General features: G+C 40.5%; 1 protein-coding gene across 1 annotated transcript in view; it reads right to left on the reverse strand.

Annotated features, from left to right (window-relative positions):
• TAF4B (TATA-box binding protein associated factor 4b) overlaps window positions 1–23,592 on the reverse strand; it is a 70,418-nt gene that overhangs the window by 36,608 nt on the left and 10,218 nt on the right. Inside the window, exons 2-9 of the mRNA XM_031504021.2 lie at window positions 18,763–18,911; window positions 17,917–18,024; window positions 13,678–13,845; window positions 13,450–13,572; window positions 11,298–11,387; window positions 7,565–8,143; window positions 2,338–2,473; window positions 1,633–1,738 (exon numbers count right to left, since the gene is read on the reverse strand). Of these exons, the coding sequence (XP_031359881.2) occupies window positions 1,633–1,738; window positions 2,338–2,473; window positions 7,565–8,143; window positions 11,298–11,387; window positions 13,450–13,572; window positions 13,678–13,845; window positions 17,917–18,024; window positions 18,763–18,911 (1,459 nt within the window). The remainder of the gene's footprint in view (window positions 1–1,632; window positions 1,739–2,337; window positions 2,474–7,564; window positions 8,144–11,297; window positions 11,388–13,449; window positions 13,573–13,677; window positions 13,846–17,916; window positions 18,025–18,762; window positions 18,912–23,592) is intronic.

Below are 23,592 nucleotides of genomic sequence, written 5' to 3' on the forward strand. Positions count from 1 at the left end.
AAACCAGAGTGTTAAAGAGCAGACAAGGTCAAATTGCAGCTAATTAAGTACAGCTTAGTGAGTAGAATGTCTTCAAATCCTAAACTAGCCTAGTGACACAATGGCAGAGGGAGTCAGGCTGGAGGACACACTGCAATGAGAGTGCACAGTGAGAGCACTCTCGTTAGAGCCACATGTGTCACCACATCAATTACAAGACTTGTCACCACATCAATTACAAGACACGCTGTGTGTTTGTAACAAATTTCATCACAAAACCTGAAAACATGATCACACATGATCAGCATTTGATCGATCACAGGTATGAAAGTTTGATTATAGCAGTTAATAGAAGAAACACCAACGGTGTATCCAAAGACAAATTCTTCAGAGACAAGAGACTCTTCAAAGAAAATTTAGGGTGAATTGGAGATTTCCTACCCAAATTCTCATGGACTTGCTACTTTGGATATGAATGTGCTCATTGATATGCTACTTTGAGGATCACAAACCAAAAGGAAGAAGAAAAAGCTCTATTTAAACACATTGTAAAAGCAGGGTTTTCCCTACGCTATGAATTTAACAATTCAGGGAAAGACTTCCAAGAATTCAAAGTTGTCATGTATGACAGCTAATATACTCAATTTGGAAGATCATGGAATTTTTTTTTTTTTCTTTTTTGGGTATGAGTTTGTTTATTGTTACTTTTTTTTATTATGAAGGTTTTTTTTTTCAACATCACTACCCAAAATTAAATCCCACATTACTTTCTAAAGTATATTTCAAAAGACCTTGAGGCAGATGAACAGAGCTGTTGCTTTAATATGAGTTTTTCATTTCAGCTTCTGGCAACCACTGTTCACTGTATACTGTATGTTACTGTAAACAGTAGCAGCTTTCTGTCTTTACCAGTGCATTCAAAGCTGCAGCTTTCAACAGATGGTAAGTCAACTGGTCAATAAAATAGAGGTGTCATCATGTCTGCTTTTTTAACTTGGAAGAGAAATGTCAAACTTGCCCTGAAGTGATAAGACTAATAATGCTGATGGCAGTCTGTACCTCTGTTCCAACATCAAACTTCATTGCTGCAAAAATAATTTCTGCTTTTGAAAAGTTAAATTGGTTGCCAGAGCGAAAAGCTTTAAGCACTCTTGCAGTCTAAAGGCCTAGAAAATATGTTAGAAATCATGATTAGAGATGTAGTCAAAGACTCACCCTTACACACAGAAACAAGGAGCTAATAAAAGATTCTAAAATGCAGCACAGAGCTTTAGACAGGTTACAAACCAGCTCAAGTAACAGTTCAATGCTATCAGACTATATGCAAAAAACAGAGGTTCTATCTGCTTTGAGAGACTTTACTACAAGATAACTAGATTAGTAATTGTATTCATAGGATGGAAAACATGTTAGTGAAAAACTGACAAAAAACCCAACCTCACCAGGGCAGTTTTCTTACACTAAGAATAATTAACATCTGCATAGAAGTTTTAAGGTTACCTATTGCCCATGAGCAGTGTGACACGAAAAACATGTATTAGGAAAAAAGCTTCTGAAGAAAGTTGCTAATATTTGGGCTCCACTCCCACCCCTATGCTTGTTTCTTCCTTTTGTTCCTTTCTATACTTAACTCCTGATATTGTTCATTTTTACCTGAAGGATGTTGCTCCATTCTCTTTCATTTTCGCTTCCTGAACAGGAGATGCTTGAAGCGACCATATTTTATTTCTTGGCAAGGTAATTCGCTTCAGAGTGGAACCTAAAACAAAACAAAGAACATGCTATAGTAGAAAGAAAAATGCTAAGACAACTGTTTAGTTAGTTCATTATTCTAAGCAAGGCTACTGCAGACTCAGTAGCAACTAACTGCATCCATCTGAAAACCAGACACTCTAGAATCTTACATTCTACAAGTTCTGTATAGCCCAAAGCCTCACACATTCCCAGCAAATTCCCTCCTCCCTTCTGTGCTAACCAGGAAAATGTTTCTGTGAAAACTGGCTGAGACAAACTCTTAATGTACATCAACCTGAACCTGTTAAAAGAAAAAGCAAGGCCTCATGAAACAACTCCCAAAATCATCAGCTTAGAGGAAGTTCACTGCAAGGCGCTCAGTCATTGTATTTTAACAAGAACAAATATTTGATTGATGTGCTCTTAACAAGTGCCGGAAGTAGATGTTACATTGATTTTCTCATCAGAGCTCCAGACAGTAAAGATGTTCAACCTAATGCACAGAGCTGGCTGCTCCAGCAGACAGCCACCCTCTTGCACTCCTACAATCCACCAACCACCTGCATGCACTTCTACACTCAGCAGTCCTCCCCTTTCTCCATGAAAGAAGTTCCTGCACTTTACCTGCGGGAAACTGGTTGGTTTGAACAAGTGCATTCAGTGGCACCTTCTTCTCAGCAGATGTCTGTAGGGTGAGCACTGAGGGCTGTGGGAGTGTGGATACTTGCTTGACAATGGTTCCCGATGGTTGTTGGACTACCTGGAAGTGGAATATCCAATATCAACAGTTAGAAGAGCTAAAAGTACAGAGAAGTAAATAGTATCAATGTTTCCTTTTAGCCAGGAATGCCACTGGGCAGGTATGTTTGTCTAGTTTCCAGTTTAAAGCAAACAGCTTTTGCTCAGGAAAGGCCTTTTTTTTTTTTAACTTCAAGTCAACAAATCTTAACAAGTGGTAGTGAGCTTTAAGCTCATTCAGTGAGCTCTAACAGACACTTCACCCCTGTTCTCTACTGATGACTGTTTGACAAGTTCCACTAATTATCACACAAGCCATTACACTGAGAGGCTTTTCTCTGTGTAAGTCTCACTCAGCAGGCTATTAAATAGTGAGTCTGCCAGTAACTTCAAAAGCATAGGTATCACAAACACCTAGTCAAAAAGGGAGAACACCAAAACAACTGAAGTCTTGCATGAAATACTGCACCTGCTAAGAATTAAAGAGTACATGCTATAAAATTACTGATGTGCTTTTGGAATTGCAACCTCAATTGTAAATTTAGACGCTGAGTTTCAAAGTGTTAAGCTAAAACACTCTAAACAGTTGCCAGGAACATGAAGTACTAAATAGCAACACCTATAGCAAGTAGAGCCTCTACACAAAGACATCAGTACACAGCTGAAGGGTAAAAAGGAAGGCAGTTCATAGTTTTGTTTAAAGAGACTCTTCAAAGAAACAAAACCAGACAGCAGGATGTCATCACAACACAGACCTACAGGCACAGCCCATAAATGCGAATCCTTCCTCTTCAGGGGCAGCTATTAAAATGCAAGAAAGTAATAAAATTGCAGCAGTAAAATCGCAGCATCCCTAAAAATCTCACTTCTAAGCCTCCTAGCTAGCAGAATGTGGGCTTCAGCTTTGATACATCTTTTAAAAAGTTCATGATTACGGACAGTAGAAAGATGTTACTTCACCAAAGCACAAGATCAACATCTTCAGAATGAATTCTATTTTATTAGCAGCAGAAAACTAACAAAGAAAATGTCAGGGTCCAGAAGTCATTTTTCTCCTCTACATCTTTCATTCTTACTTCAGAAAGTCTAGAAGGTGCTTGCACAAGTGTAATTAAAGAATTGACACTTTCAATACTTGAGAAATTATGCTCTCTCCTGTCACTTCTCCACTATTAATAAATATCATCAACATAAGCATCACACATTCACAAAAAGATAGTTTGTGTATCACAGAGTCAAGTCTGTGTATCAAAGAGGCAACCATCTCTGTACTGGTAGCACTAAGGCTGGGAGTAGCAGCAGTAATAGAATAACTGAGCTGAAAGTGGTATCTGAAAACCTGACAGACAACATTAATATCTAGAGGAGGAAAGAACGCAGGAATACAGAGACAGACTGTGGACAGAGATGAGGCTCACATATGAAGCACTTCCTCATGGAACAGAATAGATGCTAACATTCACTACTATGTGTTTATCCCAAAGCTCAGATTGATCTCTCAGAAAGATCTGGCTTCCAGAACTGCAAGCTGTGAATAATGTGAGCAGTGTCTTTTGTGAGTTCAGGTACTAATGAGAAGCCAACCAGCTTGGACACACTACTCATAGGCTCCATAGCACTAATACATACCTAGAGATCCTTCTTACCACCAGGAAGAATGATGCTTCATCTTCAGTGTGCAAAACACTGAAACAGCACAGGAGGAAACATAAGCATTACAGATTGAGGTACAGCAAACAAAAGAACAGAGATAGCAATGTTACAACAATGGTCTATGTGGAGACTGGGATGTAAGTCAAGTAACCAAAGAGGCAACATTGCCAAGAAACAGAGAGGATGTGCTGGCAGTAGAGTTTATTTTCTGTTTGCCTTTCTAGCTCTAGACTAACAAAAGCTGGAAGTCCTTGAGAGTTGCAGTGGGAGAGAACAACACCACTGGAAATTTCAACAAGGATCCAATGTCAGAATGAAGCATTACCAACATCAGTAATATCTGTGAGACTATCCTTTCTTCAGGCTAGCAGTAAGAAATAATAAAGAAAAGGGACTTCTCCTTTGTGTGCTGTTAAGCAGGCCGACACAGACATCAGAATAAAATTATTGATGTTCTTAAGTTAAAAGAAATGCAACACAATATTCAGCTGACAATGAAGAGACAGCTGCCTGAAAGAGACTTTTATTAGCCCCACTGAACCTGTTTTACATTCATAAAACAAAGTCTGGATATCAGCAGAGGCATGCTGAGGTATCATCACACACAAACAGTATTGCTTAATGAAGGAAGACTCACTAATTGAATGCAAGAGCAATAACCAGGACAAAAAAAAAAAAAAAATGGAGACGATTGTTCATGAAAGCTCAGCTCTGAGGGGACATGACACTAACAACTCACTAAGAACAAGCAGTTGCAGCAGCATAAACATTCACTCCTTGGTTCAATCATCAGGCAGGATGTCTCGCTGGTAACTGTGGGGACTACACCATAAACCCCTAGCTGGTTATGCCTGACATGAAGCTGTAACCTCACAGAAGCTTTCTCAGCAATGGATGCCAGCATCTGGTAAAGTAAATTTTCATTTATGGTGCTTTAACAAGACACAAAGCAATACTAGAGCAAGACAAACTTTATTTCCAAGATGAAAAGTCTTTGTAAGCCAACACCCTTAAATGAGGTGGTGTTAAGAAAGTCAGAGAAGAAAATCCTTCAAAATGTGTAACTCTCACAGCACAGAAGTGCAATCAATCCCAAGAGCACCCTTGAAGAACAGGTCCTGAAGTGTCCACACAGAGTTTTGTTAAAAATGATACAGAAATGAAAAGTTTCATGTAGCATCACTCCAGTCACAAATTTGATATTAAAATACAGCATTTTTGAGTGATGCTGCATTCTTGAGCACCACCAACATTATAATGGAGCTGGCACATGAGAGTTCAAATTCTCTCAAGCACGAGAGGCCAAAATTAGAAAGGGGCATGCAGAGGGAGTGTATGGCATCAGACATCCCTGTGGGCTGAAAAGGGAAAAAATTACTGGCAGCACTGTATGAACAGATTTGCACAGCTGGCAGTGTGCTTCCTTTTTCAGCTGGCAGTAGGACCCTTCTGTTTAGGGAGGGCAGTCCAGATTTGTTTCCTTATGGGAGAAAATAGTCCCTCTGCCCTTTCAAGAAAAGGCACCAGGGAAGCCATAGGAGATACAGCCATTTCTATTAATTTGCCCTTCGTGCTAGTAAGTTGTCTGAACAAACACCAAGCTCCTGATATGGCTAAGCTGTGAAGCAGCCAACTCAGTCCTTCAACTGTATCTGAGAAGAGCAAGTATTTTAATCACTGCACATACCCAAATGAGGATAAAAACATGTTTTGTATGCAATTCAATATATGTAAGCACAGCAAAGAAAAGCAATTGCAGCAGACTGCCACAGTGCAGCAGTGTAGAGGCAGAAGCCATTTCTTGAGTTCACCAATATCAAATTCAAAAGTGTTTTGACTCCCCTGTGTGGAGCTAAGCTTCCTTGCCTATTTGTACAGATGGTCAACCTTTCCCTTGGATTACAAGACTTGCTATGTAGCCAACAAACTCCTCTCCTGCCCCTGTACTACCCAAGAAATTCTCCTTTTCTTCTGGCTGGAATTTCAAATAATGTAGCCCTCAAAGACAATATGAGTACCAACTCCTTTTCTAACTTGACTTTAGCTATTACTAGCCAAGATTGTCAGTGCATATGCTTAATAACTCTTCTTTGGAGTTTTGGGGTTAAGGGTATTTTGCCTTTTTTTTTTTTTTAATCTACTCAGAAAAAGGTCTCCTGATCCATCCCAGTGTCTTGTTCTTTTTAAGCAAGTCTGGAAAGGTGAAAGGCTCATTCTTATGCTAGCTTACGCTAGCCATAGCATGAACTCTTTATTTAGAATGCAAGATTCTTGTATTACATCTACCTTATGCCCTTTGAAAGGAAGGGAATTAAAACCGCAAACATTTTAGGGGTCTGAACACTGTTAAATCAAGTACACATAATATCCAAGCTAAAAAGAAAACTCATACTGCAGATGTCCTGCCTTACCTGTGGAACGTAAATCTGGTTTCAGAAGAAGTCTAATAGATTTTCCCCCTTTTGTAAGGAAAAATAATTTTTATAAGGAATTCCTTTCCAAGAATTGAGCTCTTTATCTGCCAAAGGGAGACTAATTCTCTCAAAATACTTGAAGGCATTACTAACAGGTAGACCAGCTGGACACTATGCTACTTGGTATCCTAAACATCTAATATTAGCCAAACCTAATTTATCTCACAAAGTTGTTCTTCTGGGCACACCTGTGATTCCACAGTTTCTTGGTATTTAATATTAATATTAGCAAGAAGTTAACCTGTGCCAAGAATAAAAAATGTTAACACATTGCTTTTGAGGGTATTGTTTTAATAAGACAGTTATTCCTCCTGGAATTTGTTAGCTAATGAGGCCTGATAGAAAAAACTCACTTTTGGACAACTTTATAATTAACACGTCTTAGTAAATGTGGAGGTCAGAACTCAGATGAGAAAAGCTCCTTGAGGTAGCTCATGCATTTCAGATAACATATCATTGAACAATATCAAGCCACCTGTGCCTGCCAAGTACCCAGGGCAGGGACTACCAGGGGAGAGAGACTGGCATCCCTGGTGGCTAGCTGAGGCACAGCCCCAACAGGGCATCCAGGAGCAATTAATGTAAGTTTCTGTTCAGCACAACAGAAGTTCTCATCAGCAGTTTCTGTTTCTGACACTTGCATTTCCTAATCTTTCTTCCAGGTGCCTGGCTGTGGGCCTAGTGGGGGCTAGACCCCATCTCCCCTGTGTCTCAAGATGGATGTTCAGTCTGGTGAAATGGTGGTCAACATGTCTTACAAGAAACCAAGCTGACAGCTTGGCTTTAGATTCACCTTTCCAACAAGGGCTCAGCGTTTCTAAACTATCACAAACATAACTGATGGACTCAAGACAGACTAGCTTCATATAGTAAAAGAAAAAAACAAAAGAAGAACCAGAGGTCCAAACAGGTATCCTCTTTATTAAATGGCAAGAATCAAAGTAAAGGAGCCGGGTTCTTACAGAGAAGCAGAGAATCCGCCTTACCAGCTGCTTCACTTTAACCACCTGCTGAGCACCCACTGACCGCGCCACCATGGAGCTGGGCTGCGAGATCTTAATACCAACTGGGGATCCGATGACTGGTTTCAGAGGCTGGAGAGGGGTTGCTGCTGAAGATGCCACTGCAGAGACCAGCACTGGCTTTGCAGCCTGCAGGGAGGGCGCTGGCAGCGTGGAGGTGAAGAGCGGCTTGCCAGGCCGGCCAGCGGTCAGCCCGGCCGATGCCACGGGCGTGCCGAGGACGGGAGCTGCGGGCCTGAGCGATGCTGGCCCCACAGCAGGGGAAGGAATGGCCTTCACAGCCTGCAGAGGAGCAGCTGCTGATGTGCTGGCAAGGACTGGTGTGATAACGAGAGGGGCTGTGGCTGCTGCAGAGGCAGGCACAGGTTTTACAGCTGGAAGAGCAGTTGTTGCTACAGTCGAAGTTGCCGCTTCTGTCACAGGAGCTGGTACTGCAGAGGGACAAGTAGAAACCACTTCTTGAGTTGGGGCTGTCTGCTCCAGACACTGCTGGATAAAGCTCTGAGGATTAGGCATTAGCTGCCTTAGGGCAAGCACGCTTTTCTAAAAGAAAAATGAAAAAACACTGGATGTAGTAGCAGCAGAGTTTTCTACAATAATAATACATTTGTAACTGAATCCTCTTCTTCATTTTCCAATTAAATTTTTCATGAGACAATAAACAGCAAACAAGTTTTGCTAAATTTCAGGCACCTTTAAATTCATGACAATCCCATTCAGTGAAGATGACAAGGAACACCAACACCAGCTGAACAAAGGTCAACCATCACCACAGCTACACTACACATAGTAATCTCATCTATGGGGAAACCCTTATAACTTTGCTCTTCTGTTTAGATTTTTCAATTTGGAATTTATGTTTCAGAGTAAGATTATTTTAACTGCTTTATTACCTCAAAGAATTTTGTTTTGCCAGAAAAAAAAAAACTGCTGTATTGGAACAGCTGTGTTTATTTCATGGAGCCTGATAGGGAGCTACCAATTAACCAATAAAGTCACGAACAAGCTCTGAAGACAAGAATACTTCTATACCAATACAGCTGTATCTACACTAGGGGGGGATACCACTTTAATAATGTCTGTAGAGCTGCAGCAACACAACTTCAGCCGCCTACTTCTCTGCAATAGGAGAACAAAAGTAAAGGAATCTGGCAACATCTCATTTTTACTACAGCTGTGTTTGAGAAGGTTAATGGACAGAATAATCTTCAAACTCTCTAAAGATTTTTCTCCTTCACTGTTCATAATCTGCTATGGCTCTGAACCAGGGGAAATCAGCTCTGCAGCTACCTGTATATTCTTGAAAACCCTTATGTTTTTTCTTCCTCTTTTAACAGTTGCTAAAGTTTCAAAGAGCTCCTAACAAAGTGCAGCCACTTCGGACTTCATGCAAAAGGTGCATGTCTCACATGCCAGCTTATCAAGTAATCATATTGTTTCTATAACTGAGCATTTTGCAGCCCATCTGTTTTTTAACATTCACTTCTTTTTCTTTTAAAAAGCTGCTTAGCTTCTGATGCAATTTATGTACCAAAAGCATCCAGCAGACTTGAAAATCAAGCAGGCTTCACAGCCAAAGCCACTGTTCTTTTTCCACCTCTTGGAACACACAAAACAAAACACATGCAAAACTTCATCAAAAACCTGCAGCTCAAAGATAAGAGCTGACTCCAGAGAGACCTCCCTAAAATTCCACTTCACTAGCTAAAAGTGGGTTGGCAAAAAGCCGTATCACATTTCTTTCCAGGCTCAAGCTGCAAACATTTCCCCCACAAACAAGGCCAGCACTGATCCTCTTAGCACCTTTGAGAAGTGCTCCTGAAGTTATCCTCCATTTGGCACTCAGTCCTGTCACAGCTGCTCAGTTACAGATCAACCTAATTGTCTGTATCAACTGCACACCCTTACAGGGTTTCAGGAAAAGGCAATGTGGGTGCAAGTAGTTTTAAAGGATTGGCAGCACCGCAAAGTCAGCTAACTCTGACCACGTCTGAACAACACTTCTGAAGTCACAGTGCCTCTTTGTTAATGTAGCACACAACAGGGAGAGGGCACCATGCCAAGGATTATGTGGTATGGACACTGCCCAAATCAAGGAAGCCTAGATGATGCCAGTACCTGGCAGTGCACCGCAGATGAAATACACAAGGGCTCTGCTGTGACAGGTCAGGGTCTGACCCATGCTGATGAAGCAAACTTAACCCCTGCAGAATTGCCTTGAGTTCTCTGCATCAAGTGTAGCAGCTCTTCACATTGTTGGATGGCTTCTTGTAACAGCTGAGCACTTCTGTGGGTGCCAGTCACATTGACCCTGTACTCTCAGCCTGGTCCTTCTGCAGCCAGAGCCACACTGGATGCAGAAAGCCCATTCTCAGAGCTGTTTATTTTTCTGGCTTTTGCATGGGCATTTAAGAAGCCTCCAAGAAATTAAACAGGCAATAAATGACCAATTAGAAAATTTTGGGTATCATAGAATCATCAAGGTTGGAAGAGACTTTTAAGACATTTAAGATCATCAAGTCCAACCATCAGTCCAGCACTAACACTGCATCCCCTAAACCACTAAATCTCACCACCTAGCACCAGATCCAGATCCTATTAAACACCTCCAGGGATGGTGACTGCATCACCCCACTGGGCAACACATTCCAATGTCTGACTATCCTAACGGTGAAAATTATTTTTTCTAATATCAAATCTGAATCTCCCATCTCAGCTTAAAGAGATGACTGCACTCTTTCAGACTCCTGGCAAACTTATTAGCAAGGCATTTAGAAGCCTTGCTAATAAGTTTGGAAAATTTTTATCCCAGATTTCTGCAGATTAACACCAGCCATCTAGAGCAAATTCAACATTAGCACATGCATTGTTATACCAAGGAAAAGGTTATACCATTGTTATACCAAGGAAAAGGGAAAATTCCAAAAAATCTCTGTCCCAGTTTTACTACTTAACTGTTCTTTTATTCACCATCATGCCTATAATGAATGTACAGATCTAACAAACCTAAGAGTATGGTGTACATTGAAATTTAGTAAATTTAACATAGTTTTCCATGTTTTCACTGAGATTTAATGCTTGCTGTATAATTAATTTTTACTTTGTTAATACCATTCTATAATATGATTAAGAGTCCCAAGGAAGCATGTTTTTTCCTTTATATGGTTATTTGCTTGAACAGAAGTAGAGTCCCTGGGATCCTTTCCCCAAGCTACAGTAGTCTTGTCAGACCCTTTCTGGAGCAAGGGGTAGAGATTTTTTCTGCCGCCAGCTAAAGGTAAACCAGCAGAAGATGAATAGCTTTATGCAGATTCTTTGATCTTTAACATGGCATAAGCTTGTGCATTACCACTCTTGTCAGCCTCTGAGTTAGAACTGCTACAATTTTGATGAGAAAGTAGGAGGACATCTTAACACAGCTGCTCTACTGTAGATTAGATGCACAGGTTCCAGCATATTAGTCTCCACTAACACCTAGAAGGCAATTACTCTACAACATTAGGAACACAGCATAAATTACTCCTCAAAAACTCCCCTTCCCCTTAAGAACTGCCTTTCCAAGCACAACAGTCACAGAGGTATCCCTAAGTACCATTCTTCAACTGACCTGAACAAATTTGAATGCCCCAACTCTTTTCTTTTCTGGTCCTCCTCCCTTCCCTCTTTAAATACTACATATCCATAATCAGACACTTACCTTGAGAAAAGGAACTAAATATGGTTGTGGAGATGACTTAAGCTCTATGTACAACTTTTTTGTAAATTCTTCTGGCTCAATTTTTGCTTCCTAAGAGGAAAATGTAAGTACAATAGTAAGTTATAACTGAATCCACCACAGTTTTTTCCCAAGATGTATTAAAAGGTCATGGAAACTTGTATTATCATGGCATCGTTCAATTTCAGTACTCAAAAGCTTTTTTCCTGCTTTATTTAAAAAAGAAAAAAAAGGGGAGTTAGGATAGAATAATGTTGTCATGTTCATATAGTATTGCCCAAGTTATTTATGCTTTCTTCAGCTACAGGCAGTTAATACACTTAGGGATAGGTGCTCACAACTAGTCACTGAAGTAAAGGGATAGAAAGAAGTTTATAAGCAACACTGATCCCTTTGAGTATCCCGTTGTTATGTAGATATATTTTAAATCAACTACTAGTACTTCTTTCAGTAAAGGTAGTTTATCTGCATAAAAATAAACTTAGAGACATTTAAGACTAATGACAACTTAGCAGTTTTTATAAGACAATTGCAGACTACTGCATTCACATCATAATAGAACATTTAACACACTCTTTTCAAAGCAATCAAAACATTTCTGCATATCCCCAGGTAACAGTCGTCTGAATTGCAGAGTACTGTTTCCTTTCTTAATGCTTTCCAGCCTGTCCCAACACAAACACCTGACTCAGAGGCTCAGGAGGGTTAGGAAGCTGCAGTGAGCTTCTGTGACCCCTTAGTTGTACACAGGGCTAACCCCCAGACTCTACTCCTCTTCCTCACCCTCCCAGAGTCATCAAGAACACTATCTCCCCCAAGAAGGTACAGACACACAAAGAGCAGCACCAATCTCCATTTCTGCTGGGAAATTACTCCTCTCACTCATATTCACCTCTGGAGAAACTGCTCCAAGTTGCTACATAACCAGAACAGGGATTTTAAAGACTGTGTATTTGCAGACAAACAGAGCTTCCAGCAGCTCTCCCATTTAGCCACTTGATCTGTTGACTGTTAGATCTCACCGAGATGCAGACACGGGTCACCCAGGTCTCACTGACACAGATGCAAGTGGTTTGGCACACTAAGGCTCAGTGCATACAGGGTGCTTGACACCCACTTCATGAAACGCTGCCTTAAGAGTCATTTTGCTTCCCAGCTGCAATTTACTCATTTCTCTCATACACACAAATCATACACATACTGAATAGCAGATTTTTAAACTACTACAAAAAGCAAGCAAGTGTGCAGTTAATGTATTAACGTCTCTTAATAATTGATCTTTTAAAAAAACCCCAAAAAACAACAAGTACTGTAAGCACAAGAAAGAACAACTCTATTTTTCCCACAGAAGGAAGGTGTATATTCCAGCAGGGACAGAGGGCTAAAGAAGCAAATTTTTGCAAGGCTGCATTCTTCAAACAATCTGCTCTCTGAAATTACACCTGTCTACATCACACCTTCCTAGACTGAAAAGCCCTTTGGTCCCACTAGCAAAGCCACCCCCCTCCACCAGCACACAGCCTTCTGCTACGGTGGAACAACAACACAGCAGCAGCGGTCAAATGCCATGACAAGAAGTGGCAGGAGAAATCGTTACCAGGAAAACCCAGCTGTGCTGGGATACAGCACAAAGCACCATACGGAAGCCACCTGCAAGGAGAGTGAGGTTGGCAGCCACCACATTGTTTGCTCCATCCTACTGTTTTAAGCTATTGATAATGTCATTCTTGTTCCACTGTTCAGTTCTGTCTTGGAGTAAAGCAGTAGTATGGACTTAGGACTGCACTGCAACCTGCACATCAGACTCTTGCTACTGAGGACTCAAAACTACACTAACATGAAAAAAAAATACAGACCCAGAGGCTGTATTAACGCTACCAGCCCCTCCTGCTAGCAGTTACCTGTGTGCATAAAGTGAAACAGAAATGTGAGGGGGGAAAATAAAACAGCATGGGATTCAGTTAAAATAAGATTTATAATGTAAGACTTAACAAGGGTCAGATGCACTCAGACACAAATCCAACTCTTGAGCTGTTAAAAATAAAATCTACAAAATAACAGGAACAAAACTGTGATAAATGTCAAAAATCCATAGACAAATGATGCAGCCTTTGTTTTGAAAAACAAGTCTCACCAGTAGGTTTTGCACCAGATTCTTCACATTCTGCCCCATCTCAAGGGCTTGAGGTCCACTAGATGCCAATTTTACTAGAGTAGCAAGAAAATTCTTGCATTTCTTCACATTCTCTAGCATCTCCTAGTGTGGAAATAAAGAGAAGACTGTTAGATGTTGTACTGTCTCTTCAACCTCTGATGAACATACAGAATGTTATTTTTTAATTAAAAACTTTTTTTTCCTTACTGTAGAAGTGCTGGTCTGTGCTACTGTTGTGCCCTCTGCTTTCACAGAGACTGCCTTTTGGGAGATAGCTTGTGCAGGTGGTCCTGTAACTGGAAGTTTTACAGGTGTTCCAGTACTCAAAGGCTTTACAGCAGTAACTGTAGTAACACTAGCTGTTGCAGCTGCTGGCTGAAGAGAAAAATTAACACTTTTTAACCAAGGAACAACGTGACAAACATACTGGATTCTGCTAGCATATAAGGTAGCGACTACCCTGGATTCTGCTAGCATAAAAGGTAGCAACCTCCCTCCACACTGCTATTTGAAACACAAATAAACAATTCTTCTTGTTTTTAGAGTTTAGATTCATTTGCTTTGGGAAGCTCTATTTAATACAGTAAGTTCTATTTACAAGTCAAAAGTGTTGGGAAGAAATTACAGAGGCACATCCAGACCAAAGCACTGCTGGCAACTTTGAAGGAAGAGAGGAAGGTAAAATTGTCTTGAAGAAACCAGTATATTAACTTTGCCAGGCTCCTACAATCTAAGACTAATGGATTTTGGATAATGCTAAGCCAGATGATACTATTCTGAAGACAAGCAGAACCAGCAGTGATTATTTATCTTCCAGTCTTGCCCTGAAGCTCCTCTCCCAATGGCAACGCCCCTTGCTTTTCCTATTACACACAGAGCAGGCAAAAGACATCACATCCACTTTGGAAGGATACAAATGCCAGCAGAAGCAGCCAGCTCAGCAAATTGACCTAACATGTTCTTCCTGCCTTTTCCTCGTGGACTGCAATTTGGATCTCCTTCTCCTCTGCCCTTACAGAAATTATCACAAAATTCAGTTATTTTTTGAGGCCTCTTTTTAAAAGCTCATTATAATTTACCAACAGATTCAGAAGCTCCAGCAACAGGAGAGTAATTAAGGCTTAGGAAAAAATACCTCCCTTCTTTACAAACTAGGCTAAATCTAAAACCCACTAAACTGAAGTATTTCTACTTCAGATTTTAAAGAGAACAAACAAACAAACCATAACAAAAAAAACCCAACACAGTTCATTTGATACAACAGAATAAAATACGAATAAAATAATCTGCCCATGCAAAAAACCACTACTTTTGATTCCTCAACTTAAAGCTAGAGGGAACCCACAGGCAGAGTTCCAGGTTAACATTTGAAACCTAAAGTTGGATGTCATCTCTCCTCCAAGCCTGTGAAGAGGAAGGGAAAGTCTGGTTTTGTAGTCCAAATTCCAGGTTCAGATCTGCACTATGTAATGGCTCCCACTGACTCTTAACACATTTAAGCACCCAGCTTAGTCGAACAGGCACAACTAATACTGGCTAATAGCATCAATCATAAGAGAGTTAGACAGGAGTCTAACTTACCCTACCATGGATAAAATAAAAAATAATTAAAAGTGGGATAGACGTCATGTAGAATAGCAGTCTTTCAGGATAGGGAAAATGAAACAACAAACGTTTAAAGGTAAAGCAAAACCTCAACACTTTTGTCATATATTTACAATTTTTTTTTCTAGGTGGGTGCCCTCCCCTCCCCAAGCTGCTGCCAGCTTGACATGAAAGCAGCAGGCAGCTACCAGAAAGCTTTCTAGCTTAGGCTCCCACTGTTGGTAACACTTTAATAGCTCTCTGCAGGATCTTTGCCACCACCACTGCCTCTTCCAAGGATGAGGCTCAACAGCTCTGAGACCACAGGGAGGCAAACTGGGCACAGGAATCCCACAAACAGATGGGCAGGAGGAAGATGGAAGGGGACACAGTGCAGATCTGCCAAGTTGCAATGCCCTGGGCTCTTAAAAGTCGAAAACAGGAGCTGATCTCTTGCAAATTCCAGCATGCTTACACATCAAGACTAGAATAGTATTTTATCAGCTGAGGGAGGAAAAAACAGGAAGTCTCCTGGACCCTTTTCCCAAGAAAATGAATACATGGGAATTGATTTCTGTCATCTGCCATCAACCTTTTTCACTACTGACAATTCTCATTTTCACTTTGAGCAACAGAGAAACCGTCACCACAAAAAAATGGCATTAATCCTGCATATTTTGAAGTAATTTCAAGAGAAGTGCTCTGCATCTAAATGAAAGTGCCCCAGCATGATGCTAATTAGACACTTTGCAGGTTTGTTACCCCATCTGGGAAACAGGTAAAAAATAAGAATGTGCAAGGAATTTTGTCTAACCTCATAGCTTAAACATTCAGGAGGTCAGAAAAGGGAAATATTTCCACTGATGAGAAGAATAATCCTGCAGTCAGTACCTACAGAGTTTTGCAGAGAGTGTTCCAAGCTGTATTTCACACAAGACTGAAGATGCACAACCAAGCCAAGGATTATTTCCTCTCTACTCTCCACCACTTTCTGTGGTGACATCACACTTCCACACCAACACTCCACTCCCTGTGACCTCAAAAAATTATCAAGACTAAGGTCAGGAAGTTATTTTGAGACTGATGAATGAATTGCTGCCAAGGAAATCAGACTCAAGGGCTCTGCTATCCTTTCCCCAGATCGTTATGTCAACTTTTTGCACTGACTCCCTTTTCAGCACTCTTGTCCACCCCAGGATGAGGAGCAACATGACCACATGATGGCATGATATATCCGCATTGCATCTATTTACTCTTCATTGCACAAGGAGCTTGTACAGAGGGCTTTGAAATCCTCTGTAAAACAGAGGGGCTTCAAGGAAGTCACAAAAAATACTCCAAGTCTATGTCTTTAAATATCTCAGAAGAACACAAGTTCAATAGACTACATCAAAACTGAATTAAAGTACAGAAAAAACAAGCCAAAGGGAGATAAAAATTTTAAGAAGAGAAGTTAATAGCATGATGAATCTCACTGTTTACCCACAGGAGAGTGCGAGGACATATGTGACTTCATCCATCAGATGATGGATGACCTTCATCTCTTTTCCCCTGTGCAAGGGTAGTATAGTAAATGACTATTGTTTTTCTATCCTAAAGACCTCTCTCTATTCAGAGATCACAAATACAGGGTTTGCAAGCTAGTATTCCAAAGCAAAAGTAAGGAATATCCATTACTGTATTCAGACACAAAGCGTACACTGTTTCCATTCTGAGCAAAATAGAAAACGTATTAAGAGAGGCCTCTAGGTTTTCCACTTTAGCCCCAACATTATCCATCTGTAGTGAGAGGGAAGTGAAAAAAGAGCAGAGTGTGAGTAGTGTTCAGTTGCTGATACAGAAGAACAGAAGAAGGATGAACTTGTTAGTCAGACTGCTACCACTGTCAGTACACACATCCCCCAGTCCTTCAAACATCCTCAGGTTCAAGAACATACATCCAGCACGATTTTTTGAATGACTGATCCTGCTCATTTACCGAGTGTTTTGTCAGCTGCTATAGCTCAGTCTCCTTCAAAGTCTTGTCACAAAATATAGATATGAGCCAGACTTCTTCATGATATCTCCTCCAGATTATGAGAACAAAGCATACTATCTGCAGAAAAATGTAGGTTTCTTTTCATTCCACATGCTTATCCAGAAATCTGGTTCCCCAAGAACAGATGATGAACCATATGTAGGAAAAATCTCATACTCTGAAGGTGATAAAAGCCTCTTCAGAAAAGGGCTACAACATTTTTCTCTAGAAAAAGCAAAACAAAACCTAGGAAATAAGACAGAACTACTACCTAAAAATAATGAGGCATTTTCAACCACTGCCTATTTACAGTTGTACCTGTGGAACCCATCTGCCACACTCAATTAGAGAACAGGTCTTCAGCTATGACCTTCCTTCAGCTTATAATGAGGGGAAAAAACATCATACACATGAAAAACAGCTTGATTGGTGCAGACCTCATTTTCCCCTCAACATCATCTCAGGTATACCTTTTTCCCCACTAAGGAATCAGGGGAAAATGTGCTCCAACATGTGCACATTTCCCAGAGAAGATTTAGCAAGAGATTGAAGGAGCTCTGTCACAGCATACAAAAGCACTGGAAATGACTCTCTGAACTATTGCTTTTATTCATTGTTCATGTGCTTTCTACTGTAGTGAGATAAGACTATCTGACACATGCTGACAGAAGCCTAATTAAATTATGCATTTAAAAAAACCGATTTGGGAAATAATTTGTTATGAGGACAAAGGCTACTAAGCTTACTGAAAACCTGATTACAGATAGAAATAACAAGAATGCATCCATATTTTCTCTAGTTCTTTCCACCACTCATTCCACCATACTATAAAGTTTGCAAAGTACCTGTATTACAGCAGGTGTCTGAACAGTAGAAACCACAGCATTTGTTGTTTGGGATAACGTTTTCACAGGAGCAGCTGCTATTTTCTTTACTAACTGTGTGCCAGAATTCTTTGAAAAAATAAAAATAAAAAATAATTACACATGGGCAGAAAACAGATGTCAGGCAAGTCAATGACAAAATAGGCATTGAAGCTGAGGTCAGATACAAACCGAGACACATTCTCTTACAGTAACAACACAGGTGTCATTCACACAGTCCATATAGTTTAAACACTGTTCAACAAAGCTCTTTGTCAGTTTAATATTCAATAACAGATTCAGAGACATTTAGAGATAATGCATCATCAGAATAAAATGGTTAAAGAAATACATAAATTGTTACTTTCTTGTAGCTCCTTAGCCTTGTGTGCTGACCAAACTACAAGAGATGGAAGAAAAAGGCAGCAGAGTTTAGGGAAGGAGGAATATCCTAGGGACATGGGAAAGGTCCTCAGCTTTACTCAGATTTGGAGAAACATCCCAACAAGGATCACAATGTTTTAGACACTAGCAGTAACGATATAGTCAATTCTGGCTGGCAATTTTTTTTCTTAAAATGGTTTACATCATCATCATCATCAGAGAGGAGTTCACTAATCTGACCTTTACCATATATAACAGCTCGCAAGTTTTTTCCCAAGCAAGAAAGCAAAACACATAGTGATGTTTATTGGTGCAAAACCAAACATCGTCACCCCATTCAGAAAAGGCTCAAACGCTTATTTAACCCTCCACAACTTATTTGCAAACCCTATTAGAACTACATACCATACAGCTATGTCAAACTGAAGTTATGAGAGAAGTTACCTGCACAGCACATATTCTGACTGCAGGTGTGCTGGTCGGCACAGATGGTCTCACATTTGTGCTGTTTTGTGTCTGGTTCTGTGGTTTTGCTATTGACTGTTGAGATACCAGCATTAGGTGACCATTACTGCTTCTGATAAGAACAGTTCCTGTTGCAAAAAAAAAAAAAAAAACCCAAACACATTCAGGCTGTGAAATTAAGTTATATTATGGCTTTCCTATATTTCTGTGGAAGAAATAACTAGACCACACTGGTAATGCAATATTTACTTTATTACTCCATGGAACAGCTGCCAAGAAATATAAGAATTAAGTGCACATCAGCTTTACTATGCATCTTATGACAGAAAAGAATTCCTAAATTCAAGAGAAAAACTTAACCATTGGCCATGTTGAAACACGGTGTGCATACAAGATGCAAACTGCAAAGCAGTTCACCATTTGAGTCAAAAGATATTTGGAACATTAAAAAGACAGACACACAAAACACACACACACACACTGGGATTACTTTGGCACTAATTTTAAGCAGTTCTTCAACCTGCAAAATTCATCACTGCTATCACACTTGGCTGCCTCTTCAGTTTCTGAACATTTAGGCACATACTTAGAGGTGAAAACACAGCTTAGAGAAAACTGCAGTGGGAACTGAAGCCTGATTAGTATCAACTCACCTACCTCCATCAAGACTATCCTCCCCAACCAAGAGGGCAGTAGTCTCCCATGAAAATCAAGGTCACTGCAGTATTTGAAGCTGTCCCTCTGTCAAGCATTAAAACCCATGGTTTTATTGAAGCAGGGAGATTGCAGTGGGAAAGAATTAAAAACAAAACAGAAAGGGGGGGGGGGGGGGGGGGGGGAAAGACCATTCAGCTACTAAAGCCTCTTCCCCTAAGGGCTCATCTCTGAAAAATTCAGAGGACTCAAAACAATCACAAATACAAAATGCCAGCTGGATGGATACTTGGTCTGTACCATCTGAGATCCTTCAAGAGAGCTGCAGACAATCCTACCTTTGTGCTGTCTCACCTGCTCTGCCTCCAGCAGCAGCTGCTGCAAAGTCCACCACTGAAAAGACCATCCTCAAACACCCTCAGTTAACACCAACCTTTCAAATAAAAGGAAGGAGGAAGTACAGGAAAATCCAGATACATAATTAAGACTTCCTTAAGGAAAGTTTCTGGAGGACTGCATTACACTTTCTCCCAAGTTATCCAATGTCTGAAACCCAAATCTTCTATGCACACTTAACGATCTTCCCTAGTGTAAAACAAGACTGCAATGAAAGTCTTTTTACTGCTTGGTTAGTCTGAAAGCTGTCAAAATATAACCATACAATACAGCCTAAACCACTGCTTCTGTCGGAGTTTAAATGCATACAACAGAAAAAGCCACAAGCTCCACAAGTTGGGTTTTGTTGAGTATGTTTTGGTTTTTTTTTTTAAACAATCAAGCTATAACCACATGCTTAGAAACAGCTTTTCATCCTCCACATCTAAAAGCATAAGAGGATATTGCAAGATGACACAAAACCTGGTGTAAAATTCTGTAACATCAACATATTGCCATTTACATAGCAGACACAAGCTGAGAATTGCAAAAGCAGCATCCACATGATCCCCTCCTTTCTCAATAAGCTTTTACTACATGGGGCAGATGCACAAGGCAAGTTGCATATTCAGGAAAAAAACACTGCTAACTCCACCTGACAACTCAGCTTTCTCCTCCTCCACCGATGACTTGACTATAATTATATTGAGGTACAAATGGATCATTTCATTTAGTCAATGAATAACCGGAATTATAGAAAACATATTAGATTTCTCATTTTCTTTTCACACCATCTTATTTAGACAGTGATTCATGGCAAACAATTTATCATCAGCCAGAAAAAGGGCATTGTTTCCCTTGTTCAGACCACATGTTTATGCAGATTTCACTGAAAGAGAGAAAGCTGACCACATTTTACTAGCATTTCTCTGTGCTCTAGGTCTACATTCAGAATGGCAGAAGGGTTGCTACTGGAGATTTTTGGCTTTTCTTTTATAAGCCTGGTTTAAAACATGACTGACACCTCTACTACTTTGGGAAGGCACATATAAACTTATTGTTTCATTCCTTTAGAGGTTTGGAATGCATTAAGAGTTAGTTTTCATGTACTTGGCTATTTTGTCACTACTCATTAAATTTGTCTGTTAAGTCAAATTATCAGAAGTGCATTTTCTACTTCTGCATTTGAGAAACCATGCTGATACCAGTCAACTTGATTACAGGGCTGGGACTGGTTTTGCACTACTGTTCTGCATTTTCAGTTGGCATTCACCAGAGATGGAGACCCTGCTGGAAAAGTATCCCATCCTCCAGTCACCTGAACGGGTGAGTTTCCAGCACAATCTACTTGCTTGACAGGAAATTACCTCAAGAGCAAGCTAGAAAGTTTATGCAAATACAATACAGTTCATACGTAAATTCATTAATATCGCCAAAAAAGAAAAGGTAAACTAGTAGCCCCTTTATATTTGAGCAGGATAACAATGATCCCAAAAAGGATGTAACCCAAAACATAAAGCAACCTTCCCCCTAGGCAACACAAGGACATCCACACTAAATGAAAATAACTTGGTGAGAGCATCCACAGAAGAAGTTACCTAAGGTCACTGCAGCGGCCATAGCCTCGATTGGAACATTTGACTATGATAATGCCTATTACTGGAATATAAGTTGGAGTAAGAAATTGATCCCCTCAGAAAAAACAATCATTTCCCTATCTTTGTTCCATGTGGCAGAATTTTTAATAAAGCATAGTAACCTTTTCATGGCAGCAGCTCTTTGTGACACTCGCAAAATTTTAACTCCAAACCAGTATAATGATAATCTACTAACTACTGCTTCTGCAGACTTAATGCTATTGATGCCTGATGCACAGATAAAGCTGAAGGCAAATTGGAAATAGCTGCTAGAGCTACAGTTCCACACAATGAAGAGCCACATCTTGTCCAAGGACGAGAGACAGTTCTGGGCAGTTACAACCTAATGTCACAAAGGGACACTAAACTGACACATGAATTGCTTGAAACACTTTGAACGCTGTTGAGAACAACACTTCTTTTTTACTTCCCATTGCCATAGTTTAATTACAGTTTTTCACAACTTTGATACTCCCCTTCCACCTGGAAACAAAAGCAATAACCCCATACTGCAGCGAATTGCACAGACTCCAAGAGGTGGCACAGGAGGTCTCTTATGACAGAAGAAGATGTTCCATGGCTCTCCAAACCAATGCCTGAAGTCTCATACACTTTATACAGCTCCACAAGTGTGAAATGAGGGAACAGCAGGTGATGGTAACCTTGAAGCTCTCAATAGAAAGGTCATGTAAACAGACTTGTGCAGATACCAAGATGCTACTATCAGAAATGAAGGTAAGTGCAAGAATCCACATTCTTCACTTGGTGGGGGGGGGAGGGGGGAGAGATAGTACTTCTTATCAAGAGCTGTTTTCGTGTTCAGTAGAAGGCAAATACTAACAAAACTAACTGCAACTCCACAAGAAAATGGGGAGAAGGAAGAGAGAACATACGAAACAACACAGGACCTCTGAACGACTGAAGCATAAAGTTTCAGCTAACACCTCTCACCACTGCATTTAAAAACAGAAAAGGTATTGGCAATCTGAGCAAAATATCAGCATCAATCGTAGCAAATGAGCGATGAAGCATCCTCATAACACTAGAGATGCCCTCTTTTGGGCTGAACTTCCTAGAACATTGTTTACTGGAGTTGTTTCAGAGAACAAGAATGACTTCCTCACTATTCATGCACTTCGATATGAAGAGCAAGGCACAACCCCTTTGTGGCTACAAAGCTGTTCCTATTTCCAAACCAAAGTGACCAGTTACCATCAGGGATTACTTCTAACATGCTTCACTGGAGTACTCAGATGTCTCTTGCAGATCAAAAACAACCAAAACCATTTTGCAGTTAATTGAGATTTCTGTCCTTAGATATTCTGCCTGTCCTGCCAAAAAATGTACTTTGCAAAGTTATTTGGTTCTCCTACAATGGCTGAAAAGGTAGTTAGAACACAGTCAGTTGTTTCAGCCATTTGTTCTCTGCACATCTTTCTTCAGCTGTAACCCTGTGAAGGGCTCCCTGGAGGGGAAGTACCTGACAACCAAAACCCAACTCAGTTTCTTCCAAAGCTACACAGAAAGAGTCATGCTATACCTTCTTGCCTCATTGGCAAGAGGTCTCATTGAGATCTACACTCAGTGCCCTGCCTTCTCCTGGAACCAGGGCAGCAGACAACCAGCTTGATGAGTGCCATGCAGCCATCCTGCAAAGCTCCAGCAGCCACCACGCAGGTCAGCCTCTACCTAGACATGCCAGCACTGCAAGCAATGGAAACCAGAACCCTTCTGATGAAATTTCATTTTGCTAACTTGAGATCCCTCTGCTACAAATTTTCACTGTCCCAACACCACTGGTGAAGGAAACCCAACTTTTTCTGAACTTGGTTTAGCTCCCAACCTGAGAACCAAGAAACACAGGTCAGCAGGAGGAGCAGCTTCCAGATACCGCTGCATTTTAACTGGAAAGCACCAAAGCCTCACTGGAGACAGCAGCAAGCTGGGGGATAACAGCAGAGATCTGTTTATGCCACTGTTTGTAATGCCACCTGCATGGGTTTCACTGTGTTTCAGGGAATAGTGTTAAGGAAACCACAACGTTGTTAACACAAACCTGTGCTGCCAACTGAAGCTCTGGGCTTCATCCAGCAGCACTGAACACCAATGAATGCTAAAGGCATCCCACCGCAACGGCAACTTC

The sequence above is a fragment of the Lonchura striata genome, chromosome 1 (genome assembly GCF_046129695.1).
Source record: "Lonchura striata isolate bLonStr1 chromosome 1, bLonStr1.mat, whole genome shotgun sequence".
Taxonomy (NCBI): domain Eukaryota; kingdom Metazoa; phylum Chordata; class Aves; order Passeriformes; family Estrildidae; genus Lonchura; species Lonchura striata.